Source organism: Lepisosteus oculatus, chromosome 3 (assembly GCF_040954835.1).
Source record: "Lepisosteus oculatus isolate fLepOcu1 chromosome 3, fLepOcu1.hap2, whole genome shotgun sequence".
NCBI classification, from domain to species: domain Eukaryota; kingdom Metazoa; phylum Chordata; class Actinopteri; order Semionotiformes; family Lepisosteidae; genus Lepisosteus; species Lepisosteus oculatus.
The window spans coordinates 20,340,957-20,355,285 of record NC_090698.1 but is presented as its reverse complement, the minus strand read 5'-3'; the positions used below and the strand labels follow the sequence as shown (position 1 = coordinate 20,355,285).

General features: G+C 35.9%; 1 protein-coding gene across 4 annotated transcripts in view; it reads right to left on the bottom strand.

Annotated features, from left to right (window-relative positions):
- Nucleotides 1–13: 13 nt before the first annotated feature.
- znf532 (zinc finger protein 532) overlaps nt 14–14,329 on the bottom strand; it is a 44,270-nt gene continuing 29,954 nt past the window's right edge. For all 4 annotated transcript variants that reach the window (XM_015340159.2, XM_015340160.2, XM_015340161.2 and 1 more), the window contains 5 exons: nt 10,702–10,864; nt 10,168–10,458; nt 7,764–7,876; nt 5,254–5,401; nt 14–4,135 (listed from right to left, as the gene is read on the bottom strand). In XM_015340159.2, coding sequence (XP_015195645.1) covers nt 3,647–4,135; nt 5,254–5,401; nt 7,764–7,876; nt 10,168–10,458; nt 10,702–10,864 — 1,204 coding nt within the window. In that variant the 3' untranslated portion in view covers nt 14–3,646. The remainder of the gene's footprint in view (nt 4,136–5,253; nt 5,402–7,763; nt 7,877–10,167; nt 10,459–10,701; nt 10,865–14,329) is intronic.

Below are 14,329 nucleotides of genomic sequence, written 5' to 3'. Positions count from 1 at the left end.
ACAGTGCCTTGAACAAGTTTCATATTTTATTGACACCAATAACATCTTATACAGGAACATTTGACATCTACCTAACAGCAGCAAGACACATTCTAAGAAACAAGTAACACCTGTTACAGCTTCTCATGCAGTTTAAATCTCTACACAAAAATATTTCTTTTAAAAAAAGTAAAAAAAAACAACAAAAAAGTCCTTTGAAGAAATACATATTATATAAAAGAAAACAAATAAAAACATATCTTTTCCCCAAGTATCTTATACAATGTTTTATATTTTTAAATCTGAAACACTGTTCAATATTTAAAGATGTTGGTTTTGCTACTACAGCTGTCTGTCCACAATGAATAGATAGCAATTCCCAGTTTCGTATTTACACACACATTCTTTAGTTGTGAAGGCAGAGCAAATTTCAATTTGAATAGGTCTCATAACTTGTACAGGCCGTTCGTTTATGTCCATAACTACTACTTGAAGAAACAAGATCAAGATTTTTAAATAAAATATGCTTCTTTGGTGTTTCAAAACAACACAGGATATGTGGGGTTGTCAACATGCCATAATCTTAAGGAAATTCTTAAGCATTTAGTAGTGTGTAGCTCTAAGGGGTTCTCAACACAAAGCCACTATGTGGATAAAAACTAAGTATCGAAGCACCAGAGAAACTTGGAAACATTGATCTAAACCAATGCATTTTCTTCTCATTCTGAATGAGTGTTCTTTTTTTTTTTTTCAGGGTTATCAGTACAATACAGAACTCTTTACCTACATGGTCCAACTGAAGCAATTTTAATTAGGCTTGAATAGAAATGTTAAGAAAAAAACAGTAAGAAGACAACTCTGGCCCATTGAAAAATGCCCAATTTTTATATTTTCACTAGTAACTTTTAATTTAGAAAGAAACTAGAAAACTGTTTAGATGCTCAACTTTTGCAATTGAAACATTCCAATAACACACAATAGCAATATTGTATGTTATTGCATTGTTCAAAGCTGAACTAAACATTTTGTCCTTAAAAACTAAAAGTAAATCCAAGTGTCTACCATACATCTTGTACTACTGCAAAACTGGATAGAATGTAGGATAAGGTGTATATAAAAAAGATACAGTGCAAAATTCGGCAAACAGAATAGCATCTGGAAGTTTCCAAAACCAAAATCTCGTCTTTTCAAAGTAATTGAAAATCATAACCTCAGGTGCAAACTTTCATAAAAAACAACATTCCAAAATCATTTCCTTTATCACTGTTTGTTTGTTAAAATATGTTAACTATAATAGAACATGTCTAATATACTGTAGCAATATTGATGAGTATTGTTGATAATAGAATTATTTTGATCAAAGTGCATCAATATTGCAACACTAGGGCAGAACTGCTTTCATGTGTTAGTCAATTAAAGGTGTAGTCGTCATCATTGGAAGCATTTTTTTCCTGTTTAGTAACAGCATAAGAACAACTATAGAACAAAACAAAAGAACAAAAGAAAATACAATCTTTATTTTTCTGCTCACATATAAAAAACTGGGCATTTTTACCAATTTCTTCTTGCTGGTAAACCTTCACTAATGTAATAAATCATCTGTCAGACATCTACCTTTCCTTTCAATAGACAGCATTATGTCTATAAAAAGCAAAAGGATAAGGAAGTAGCTTTAAGAATATCTGTATATAGCATTCATCCAGAGAGCTGACATATCACATGTATATAGCACCCATTTAGTGAAACATAAACATTATTTTTAAATTCTTAGGCTGAAACTGGCAAAAATAATGAATACAACATTTTTTGGAGAGTCCGATAAATAGTAAGTTATAATATGAATGGTTATGCTTAAAACCTGCACATTTATACTGTGAACTTTTTAATTCACATTTTCTTCCTCTATGAACTGTCAGTAAAATAGGCTAGTTTAAACTCTACCAGACAAAATACATCTTAACAAATATTCACATCTTTCTTTTACATTAGTATTCTGAACCTTATTGGCTCAAACTCTGTAAAAAGGCCACAAAATAAACAATTTTAAAAGCAAAAACCAAAAGGTGTGAAAAGATCTAAACAGACAATATTATTCCTTAATTTGTGAGTTCCACTGAAACAGAACCATTAAAGTAAATTAAAAAGTATCTCTGTTGTGTGCCTCTCCACACAATGTTCTCAATATATGTTTGAAATAAAGAATGTAATTTTTGATGACAACTTTATAATCACAAAAGTTTCTTCACCGTCTGCTGATTTAAGTGAATGGTGACAGTGACATCATTTGACTCCCCTTCAAAATGCCCCAAATGGAATGAATTGGGTTCCAAAGTCCATCTACTTGTCTTTGTTGTAGAGTTGGTAGAATAAGTAATGTACAATCAGTATCAACAGATTAAAGTACCTTCAGACTTGGTGCTACCTCATTTACAGTGTAAGCCCATTAGGATTCAATTCCTGCATACTTTATAATCAGAAAATATGGGTCTGGCAACAAAGCCTTTAATGGTAAAAGAGCCATAAGAAGATGAACCACCTGGAATATCTCAACAGCAGTTCTGCTAGATGAATACTGTGGCAGAATAAGACCTCCAATCATCTTGGTTGCATAATCAAAATATTTTGCAGAACATTTTACATATCAAGAGGAGGACAGATTTATCAGTGTTCCCTTCAGGGCAATCACCAGAAGCATTCTTTTAAAGCTCCATTAAGCTTGTCATGTTGTCTGGGTGTCAGACTCTAGGCTCCCAAAGACGGTTCTCTTCTCCCATCAAAGCCAAGGCAATTGCACCAGATAAGAACAAAAGCAGCATTTCAAAGACATAGTTAAAGCAAACATAAAAAATGCAACATTGATTTAGCTCTTGGGAGATTATGGTCTTTGACTGAACCAGATTCAGCAAGAATGTTGGGCATGAGCTCTGCACTTTAAGCCAAGAAATGAGGAAGCAAACGTGAAAATGCTGAAGAGAGCTCATCGTGACTGAATCTTCTAAGACAACCAGACTCTCTCTGGCACTCTCTGTGACCCTTAACTGTGAGGGATAGTTATGATCAATCATTGATAATGAATCAATGATTGAATGATGGAATGAAGCAATGAGTAAATGTAAGTCATAAAAAGCTCCTACCAAACAGGTTGTATGGTACATTACAGCTATTTCATAGTTCTGGCCTTTTCTGCCTTTTTCCTTTGTAACAGTTCAACTGATGTATAGCTCATGGATTTCTCCCAGGACATTTGGCAGCAGTAGCAATAAAATACTGCAGTGTTTTAAGGTTATAGGATAAACCTCATGATAAACCCTCTTCACAGTATCTAACATCCAAACTGTAACAAAAATGACTGCTTCTGACAGAAAATAATTAAATTAAACGTCCTATAAAAATCTATTAAACACCCATACAAACACTTTGCATAGAGTGTACAAAATGTGTTTTTCTTAGTTTTATTTAAATATACATAAATTGCTTTTAAATACATTTAGTTTTTTTAAACACTTAAGGGATATATAAGAGAAAATGGTGTAATGTGTAGTAACTACAGCTGTCTAAAATGTACCATTATTCTAACAGCACTCAGCTGTGAAGAGTGTAACAAAACCAAATGTAGCACAGAACAAAAAGTATTTGGATAATAAAACGGGTCTTCTGTTCACTGTATTCACTTCTCTGTTGCACTCAGTCTTTTTGACTTGATAAAAGCCATCCCATGTGTTCTCATGTGAGTGTTCAAGGCAGCTTCTGTCTCGAATGTCTTGGCACAAACTTTGCACTTCCTTTCGGAGACACCGTCAGATTCTGTGCCCTCTGGGCTCAGTTTATTTTCTTGCTGACTGTCCTCTCCTGCCCCATTCTGTCTGGAAGTGGGCTGGGGTTCTTTTAATTTGTGCACTATAAAGAGGTGTCTGGACAGAGAGTTGTGGGAGGTGTAGCACAGGCCACACTCACGACACTGGTAGGAAGAGCCATCAGATTTGTGCTGGGGAATGTGCTCATGGAATTTCACAATGTCCTCCGTGGTGAAGCTGCACACAGCACACTTGTGGACTTTGAACACATTGATTTTGAGCTTCTTCAGGGGCTGAGTTATAGCACCTCGGGGACGGAACTCCAAAACTGTTTCCTCTAGCTTCCGTTTTGGGCTAGAAGCCTACGGATCGACACAAAAGAAACAATGCCAATTTAAAAAACGGACAGGCCAGTAATTATGACACAGTACACCTTGGTCTTTTAATTTGTAACTTATGCATCAAAAGTAAAGGATCGTGCAGTTAAATTGACTGAATACAGATGATAATTATTTTTAATTGATGAAAGAAATGCTACTGTGCTAAATGTACTGTACATGTACTGTAGATTCTATTACTGTTGTAACTGGTGTTTCAAAATGCAGTTGTTATCAAAATGTCAAGTGATATATTTAGCTGCTGTTGGATTAAATAATCCATGAAGAAATGGAAATCAGGAGAGATCAAAGGCTGCTCTTTATTTTTTCCAAACAGCAAACATCCCATGAGACACATGATGGATAAATAACTGATTTTAATTATCTTGGGCTGAATCATTGCATAAGTTATAGATAAATACTCAATAGCAGTCTATCAGCATTCTCACCGCATATTTGGACCATTCCAGTCATGTGAAAACAGAAGGTCTGTGTAAAGGACTTCTCTATCATTACAAAAACCCGTTATCCACCATTATGTCAACTGTGATGATGAGAAGGCTCCCTTACACAGAGCTTTTTAGGTAACAGAAATGGTCCAACTAAGGAAAAAGAAATGGATAGCCTATTAGTAGTAAAAGCAATTAATTTATTGGAAATAATATATCAACAGTATTAATGTAAAATGCACTATACCAGTTTTAAAATGCGGTGAGTAAAAAAAACAACAAATCTGAAAATGTCAAATCATACAGAATAACCCTTGAAATAATTATTTCAACATTAATTTCAAATAAATATTATTAGAACTGGTAAGTGTAATTCATGTAATGAAATATTTTCTGAGCTGAAGCAGTGTAAAGAGCAAATGTGTGATTTAGAAGTTTAATTTAAAAGGCGTGAGATATCCTCAAGCAATGAACCTGCTTTATTCATGTGAATACTAGAAATAACGTTAACCCTTAACTGAAAGGTTAACTAAGGTGAATTCAGAAAAGTTGAAAGGAAAATTGGTGAGTAAACTTAAGTAATGTACTGTATTTTATGGCCCTCAATACATTTGCATACTCTCATTATGGCCACTGTCAAAGATGTTGCCATACCTTAGAAAATTCTTTTTCTGAAGCATCTTCAGCATTGGTGGATTCTGTCACTTGTTTTTCCTCTGTGTCCTTAATGCCATGCATTAACTGAATGTGCTTGTCCAACATTAAGCGCTTACTAAAAGAACGATTGGGGTCCGGACAGTGACTGTGGAAACAGTGAAGAGACAGAGGACATTTTACTATTACAGCATAAACCTGTAATAAACCAACAAACCTGAAATATTATGTTACAAAACAAGGCTTCTACTATTTAATATCAAGTGATTTGTCTGTATCACAATATCCCTCCTGATGTACTTTCCTTATGCTGTTTAGAAAAGTTCATTAGAAAAAATCAAAAAAGTTCAAAGCTCAATCAAATGATAATGCACACACATCTTCTTCCATAATTCTTCCATAATTTGCAGGACAGGAGTCTTGCACATTAACCACTGCACTATTTTGCTTTTGTCAAAGGATGAAATGTAATTACAAACTCACTCCATAGAAAGAAGTTCTAAGGTTTCTTCATTCCAAAAACATTCCTTTGCCTGCCTTGTGAAAGCATGTAATGAATGTGAATACATTCACAGATCAAGGCTTTCTTAATTGAACTAAATTACAGATACTGATTAACACATGCCAGAAAACAGTCTTGCTCTCTTCTCTACCTCCACTTGGGAGGTCAGTGTCTACCAGCTTGTGAGACAGGAGATAATATTTCAACTTATGGAAATCTAATGATCTCCATGGCAGTTGGCAGCTCCTCTAAATGCATCTTCCAGGAGAACACTCAGAAAGGACTCCCAAATTAGACACTCATTAATGGTACAGTATGTCAGCTCTCTGAATATGTTGCAATTCTCTTAGGTTTGATTTTAAAACCCAGACTAAGGTCATGAGACTGAAGCAGGGGCTTCAGAAAACTATGTGGAAGAAGTACCACATTATGTATGGAAAAACAGCTGGTATCAAAAATCGCTCATGTGCAGCATATAACTTAATAAAGAGCATCCTTCTGAGATCTCTTTGGAGTTTTTTTTACACATACTGTATCTGAGTGAAAGATCTGTTATTTTAAATGCACCTTTCTAAATACATGCATTTCAGGTCAAAACCTACTGTATGTTGTGTTGAAATATGAACGAGAGGGCATGAGTAGAAACTACATGCACAAGCATTTAAAACAAATAGGAAGCAGATTTTAACCTAAAGGTCTGTGGGAGTTTAGAATAAGCTACCCAGCCATATGGTTGAAGCCAATATCCTGGCTTCTTGCTAGAAATATCTAGATGAGAGCCTGGATAAATTAACTATTATCTAAAGGGTAAGATGAGCTGAATGGCGTCCTCTCATTTGTACCCTTTCTAATGTATGTTCTTTGTATTTCTGTGTTATGTGCCATTGTGACATTCCAAGTTGAGTGAAAATTTGTCTCCTTTGATTTAAAAAAGCAATAAAGCTCATAAAAAGAAAGATCCATGTGTCGGAAGAACTAAACCAAACATCCAAGCAGTTACCATTCCATAAGGAATACTTTAAGCTCTAAAATATAATGGATAGTGGGGGAACAAGATTTAATTTATTTTCATAAAACAATGGTGTTTTGCTTTATGAAGGAAAACAATACAAATTGATGGATGAGTTTGATATTGGAAGAAAAACTATACCTGAGTGACTAAAGTGAAGTGCTCCCTGTGGGTCTAAATATTGTTTGGAAAAGATCAATAAAACAAAGCTTACTAGTGGGCAAAACAAGCTGTGTGAGCAGGACCACAATTTACTGTTTTCTGATATGTATGAAAAAAGCAGCTCCTCCAAAGGTGGAAATAAAATGAATATTTTATTCAACCTTATTATTCTTCCTGTAAAAATGCTGCCTCTGTTAGAGAAAACTGCCAGTGACCTTCAAGGTACACTGTAAACTCGATACAGGTTTCTTTTCATGGATACAGATGTTGAGTTGCAATGTTAAAGGGATTTTTTATTAGGCCCTGTAACACACGTGCTGCCCTCTCTTTATTCATTTTAATGAAGAGACCAGGCACCCATACAGATACAGTTCAGTGACCCATCTGTATCTTCAATATGCTAAATACTGAAACACGTATAAAATATTAATCTCCAAGAAACAAAGAAAGCACACCCATAAGATGGTTCAAACTGTTAAAATATTTTTTATTAAATGATTCTTTCTGCACAAACATAAAATCCCTTGAAGGGTAATTTATAATTTTTTTACAAAAGATCAAGGAGGATGGTCCCAGTTCATAGGGGACAAGCAAGTGTACTCCTTCTAAATTTCTACATCCTATCTTAGGTAAAAGAGTTGAAAAGAAACTGTAAAATACATTGAAATATATAGCACAACATTTATACAAAAATATGTCCTCAAATCACCAAATTGCTCCTTACCACACAAAGCACAGAACACTTTTAAGCCCAACAGGGCTTTCCTCATCTTTCCATGAGTGTCTGAGGAAGGTTGTGGTTGGTTTTAATGCAGACAACAGCAGGTGTTTACTTACGGGCATGTGTACACTTTTCGAATTCCTTTGTGCTTGATTCTGTTGTGTCGGCAGAGACTGTGTGATGAACTGAAGGATTTGTCACATTGACGACAAGGATGCTTCTTCATTTGCTAAGAAAAAGAGAGTCAACCAATCATTTGCGCATTGAAATGACCTCTTAGACACTATGCAGATATATAATGACATGAACATGATTCATGATTTGTTCAGTGTCTGTCTTTCCCAAATCCAATATACTCAGAGCTCTTAGTTTTGTGTGAAGCACATTGTCAAGGTTACCTACAGTAACAAAGGAAGTGTTCTACAGGGATGATATTTTGAAAATCAATTATAAAAATGAGAATGAACACATTATAGCATAAACCAAAATGTATTTTTAATACGTTTTTTAAGAAACAATAATTAACAAGACAATTCCACTTTAAAGTTTACGCATTACTCTGAATTAAACTGACCAAAATAATTTTTGGGTTAGTCTTACATTCTGTATTGCTTAAATTCCAAGTATTTTTTCTTAAAAATCTCTTTGGCCTCTGACCTGGCTAGAAAAAGATCTTCAACACAAAAATCAAAAACCGACATCAGTCATGATAAATAAATGTATTCTGGGCTAAATGTAAATACTACCACTCTGGGTGGCACCATTTTCCATAAGTAATGTATAAGGATTTGAAGAAAATTCTTTCTTGTTTAAGAGCCTTTGAAACTAGTTCCAGTTCAAGTCTTCCTGATTATTTAGCCCCCTGAAAATATTTAATACTGTACAGTATGTTTATTTCACAATAACCTGTGTGTGTGTTTGAGGTGAATTTCCTAAACTCACCAAAAGATATTTAAGATAAATCTTGATGAGATCTACATTCATCAAGCAAAACATTCTGCTATTTAACAATTTGATTTTTGGTAGATATTTGTATTTAAATAAGTTGTATTTATCTTTCATTCAAACATTACCCAAGGCTGGTCTAGCAAAGTAATGCTCAATTCTAACAAAATGTGTTATTCATAATTTATTTAACATAAATGTTCACAGGATGTGCATCCAAATGTTAGTAGTTTGAGATTTGAGGGGTTCTGAGCTTGGGACATTTTACAAAAAGAATGACTAACATTTTGAATCACATTGCACAATGAAAACCAGGTAAATTTATCCAGCACAATTTGAGTAGGTTGGGCAGCAAAATGGCCCTTTTCTGATTGAACTGGTACTATCAGACAAACACTGCCGTGAGAAGAGAATGATTGCTGAATTCAGGCCTGCTACTTTTTCAGATTAGTCATTGTCCATTCACAAAAAGGGCTGTTTTTATTTCTTCAGTAGCACTGTGCATTCAGTTATAAATCTAAAAAAGGAAAGGATCAATAAGCATTCAGCATGTGCCTGGATCCACAGAGATAAGGCATTATGTATTGATCCATTTTTTTCATTACTTCTCAATTGAGTTTGATTCAGCATTGCTGTCCTTCAGTCTATCTAACAAAGATGAATGAAATCATAAAGAAGCTGGATCACTATTAATTTAAAAGTTAAGTAATTGCACAATATTTTCTAGCAGCCATTCTAATTCATGATGTAATGGAAATGTGTTTGCCAAAGGTTTTCCACATGTAAAAATTGAGAACACTGCCTTATCTTCACGCTTGAAAACAAAGTTATTTTGTGACTTTATGGCAATTTAATTATGCACTTGTTTAAGCACATGATAACACAACATGTACAGTCTTGACATTATTTAAAATCAAACATCTAAAATGCCTTGAACGTTAAAGGACTTGGGGGACTAAATTGGTATCATCCAACAGCACAGACTGAGCGTTACTGTCTAAGCATTGCCGATCCAAATCTGGGTTTATCAGAAAACTATAAATGAGTTGCACTTGGCTAATTTTAGTTGGATCAGTTTGCAGCCCAAAGACAAACTCCATGCCCTGCCAGCTACCAATACACTTTCAGAATTACAGAAGAGAGCTGAGGATGTTCTCCCATTGAACCTCTAGACTGGTGTCCAATCCATAGAGACATGGAGGAAAGCTATATGCATGGTGTTCCAGATCTTTTTAAGCACTAGCAACTGAAGCTAGGAGAAGCCGGTAAATTTGTCCAATAATGGGATGATTTAGGTTAAAAGCCATGCAGACACAATATCCCTTCAGGAATTAGATTGGACACCCCTGGTCTAGCTCACGTGATGGCACTGGCTAGCCAATTTGACAAATCCATGTCTGAGAAAAATCATATGTTCTTTTCTATACAGGTATTAAAGCTGTTGCATTGAGCCATGGCGAATACCAGCCACAGTGAATTACAAATTGGAGAAACAAAAACAAATTCCTCTCGTTGTGCGTTAGAGTGGAGTTCCCGGGACTGGGATTGTAAATGATTGTTAAACCGCTTGCTCACCTTCCCATGCTCTCGCCTCATGTGAGAAATATAGACTTCCCTTTGGGTGAACAATCTGTCACAATCCCGGCACATCCAGCCTGGGTTGGTGGGCTTCTTGGACAGGGAAGTAGTGTTACTTTTCTTCACAGTGCAGGAAGGCTTCTTGTCACTCTTTTCCACCCCGTTCACAGAATTGACATCCTTGCCATTTTGGCTGGATGTAATTGGATTTGTTGGCTTGGTGGTAAGGGGAAGGTTTATACCCAGGTTTGGTGGACCCTCAATTGTTTTTAGTGTGCCATGCATAGACTGTGGGAATAATTGAAAATAATTATTAAGATTTAACAGTAAAGAGCTTATCGCCTGCACACTATCCAAAATGGTAGATACAGAGTTCTTCCGATATCATAAACCTGCATGAATGTTCACAGTTAGGTTAACTTTATAGGATACTTTTTTCAAGTTTAAGCAGTTTTAAATCTGGAAATAAAATACAGACAATACTGATATTTTTCCTTGTAAAAGGCAGAAAATAGGTCTTTGTCTTTGTACCTTTATATGATCCAACATAAGCTGCTTCTGTGCATAACGCATGGAGCAGTCTGGGCATTTGAAGACAGAGACTTTCTGATTGGCGATGTGCTGGTCAAAGTGGGAGTAAAGCAACGTCTGCTGTGTGAACACTGTGTCACACATGGAGCACTTATAGATTAACCTAGAAAAGAAAACAAAATACACATAAAGAAGTGTTATAAAACATCTAGATTTCATTTCTTGCAGCCATCAAGACTTCAAGGTCAAATGGCTTCTGCTGAAAGACGTTGAAAAATGTGATAGTCGTTGTCTGAGGACTTAGTACAGAAGTGGGTTTTTAGTCTAATAAATGAATACTAGGTCACATTTAGGTTACTTATCATAATATATTTCTATGTAAATATTGCGCAGAGACCAAATACAGTTGTGAAGTGCTACATAACTTGGGTGATGCATCTGTAAAAACATTTGGTAATACCTCTTTCTAGAGCAGATGTGGCTGGTTATACACCTGTAGGATTTGTACATATACAGTGCATTGTATATAAAATAATATGTATAATATATGTTAAATAACATATTAGTTCGTAATATAATATATATATATAAAAACTAAGTTATACTGTATATATAATAATAACACACCCTCAATGATCAGGTTATACTTAGAATGGTTTTGTGGCTTCTTTATTGTTCTGTGAACAATTCAGCAGTGGAGAATTAAAAAGACAAGCATTTTCACAAAGGTAGGTAGGTCCCTTTTCAGGCCATAAAGGCCCATGGAGAATGGAGGGCAAGGGCCATCTTGAGGTTCTGGTTCAAGGAGGAATCCAGAAGTGAAGATGGATATGTGAAGCTGTCACATGTCTTTCCCCCTGATATATCCTTTCTCTGTTTTTACTTTGAGTTTTTGCCATTTAAGTATACCAAGTGGTCACAAGAGGTGCTGGCGATCTTCCAGAAATCACGGCCTGTGGAGCTGTGGAGCCATCTGGTCTTTACCCATTTGGGGTCTGCTAAATTGATATTCTTGTTTTTGTGAGGCTGCTTATCTAATAAAATGCCTCAGTTATCTGAATACTCTAACAGATACACAATCCCTCAGTGGCCAGAGTGGCCAAGATGGGGGGGCAATAAAAATCTCTAGCTTGCACATTTATACTCCAAGGCACACAATCAAAACTATACTGAAGTGTTGCTTTAAGTAAACTGTTACAGTACTTCTACACTCCCTTGACTTGTCCAGTAAAAACAGCAGTGTTACATCGTAGTGCTGGAGAGGATACATGTCTCGGCGACTGGTTACATTACAGTTCCTTGCATGGGAATATTTAACATGTGGCAGGGTGTTGTAGTAGGATGTTTTAATCACACATACTGTACTTTAATCTGGAAGCAAGTCCATGACATGTGTTTTTCACTCTCTGCTTTAAAAAAAAACAAAGAGAAATACAGCTCTGTCTTTTCTCAAGCAACAACTGTCACTATGCCAGAAATATCTCTGTGAAACTGAAACCTGCTGTCTTGTCATCCCTTTTCACACATTAGAATTTTGGAGAGGCTTTCCTGAATATATAACTAATGATAGATAAAAGCTCATAAGTAGTGTTAAATCCTTCAGATTCATGTTTTCCCTAAGTGGAGGTGTAACTGTAGAAGCAACTTTGCATTGCATCAATTCTCAAAACTTTAAAACACGAATGAATCCTTAAAATATATTTAAAACACTTAAAAAGGCAATTTATTAATGTTTTAAAGTGAGGTCTAAGACAGAATTTGAAAGTGCAGACTGATTTGAAGTATCTGATATAGGCTGGAAAACCAGAGACAAGAGAGCTCAGATGATGTTTTGGTTTAAACAGTTTAACAGTTTACAGGTGTAGTCAGTAACCAAACTTTAAAATTGTATTTTATCCTGAAATCCAGAGGGAGTTAGTGCAAGGAAGTAAACAGGTGATATATGCTCATGCATTTTAGTTTAGTCTGGCTAAAATCTGAGCAGTTGAGTAATGACCACGCTGCATCTTGTTAATAACATGTTTGGAAACATAAGCAAATATAACATTACCATAATAAACCCTGGAAAAACCTGAACCATTCCATCTTCTGTATCAGACAGGGACAGATGTGTACAGATATCAACAATGTTAAAAAGATGAAAATAGACAGCTTTGTAACACTGCAAACTTGAGATTCAAATGTGAGGCTTGGGTCAAAAATGACTTCAAGATTCCATCTTTTTCCATTTTGTTGCATTTGACAGCTTGTTTCAATTCAGTTACATGGGAGACAGGCCCATCCCTGCATGCAAAGGGTACAAGGAAGGATACACCCTGGATGGGAAGCCAGTCAATTACAGGACAGGCACACAGACACAAACACTGACAGTCTCACACCAGGGCCAATTTTCCCAGAAGCCGGTTAACCTGCAGTATCTTTCTTTACTGTGGGAGCACCCAGAGGGAACCCACAAGAACACAGGAAGAACACACAAACTCCAAGCAGATAAATCTGGAATTGAACCTTGGGACCCAGCGCAGCGAGGCAGCAATGCTAACCACTTTGCCACCAAGCTGCCCGCAAAATAGTTTTTATCTATATACAGTATTTAATATTTAGTTTTCTTTTCGATTTCTATTGATAAAGTACAACATTCTCAGTCCATGGTTTGTCACTTGCAAACCATGTAACAACCTGAAATATTACACAGGAATGTGAGGCACAGATAATTTTAGACTTAAAAATGAATTTCATTTTGTTTGGTAAATAATCTGCACAAGATAGCAGTGTTTGCAAAAAATGAAAAAATTGCACACTACAAACTCTTAGTAACCTTTTCATAATGTCCTTCTGTGTGTAAATGAATCTTAAACCAGTTGTCATCTTTGGAAAAATAAAAAAAAAGTTTTATTGTCCTGCCTAGGCCTCAGAACAAGGTATGTTGACTCCATGTTTACAAATACCACAATATTTGAGTGTGTTTGGGGATATGTATGTACTACATTGAAATGTGCATGTGTAACCATAGAGATAGAACCCTGATGGCCATGAAGTTACTTGCAAAGAGACGTGTTATTTTATACAGTAATGACCATCTATGGAGGTATTATGTTCTTCTTCTTTTATACTTATACAGTTTTACTGTACAACTCATTATTCTTATCTTGTCGTACTGTATTTCAAAAGTTAATCAAGGCAAAATCAGATTGTAGCTGTAAGTGGTGACAGTAGTGATCTCAGACCAGTTGGCGATACCCTGCCCTATGGACAGTACCAGGTACTCTGTGTTGCAGGAAGTTCCATCCTTCAGATAAGACATTAAAAATAATGATCCCAAAAAGATTTTGTGACGAAACACTACACTGCATTGTTTGCAAGTGTCCTGGTCAAATTCCAATCTGGAGTTCCACAATATTGTTTACACTACCTCATATCCCCACCATTTTCTTACTTCTCCACCTAATCTGCTGTAAAGTGGGGCTGATGGCACCTACAGATGCAGCCATTAAAATGGGTGGGGTATTTCGCGGTATACCCCGGTGGGCGTGTCACAGTATCACGCAGTATCACGGGGTTAATCGCGTCATTTGACGTCATGCCGGAAAGTGTCCGGCATCACCTTGTAAAACCGCCAGGGGGAGCCAAT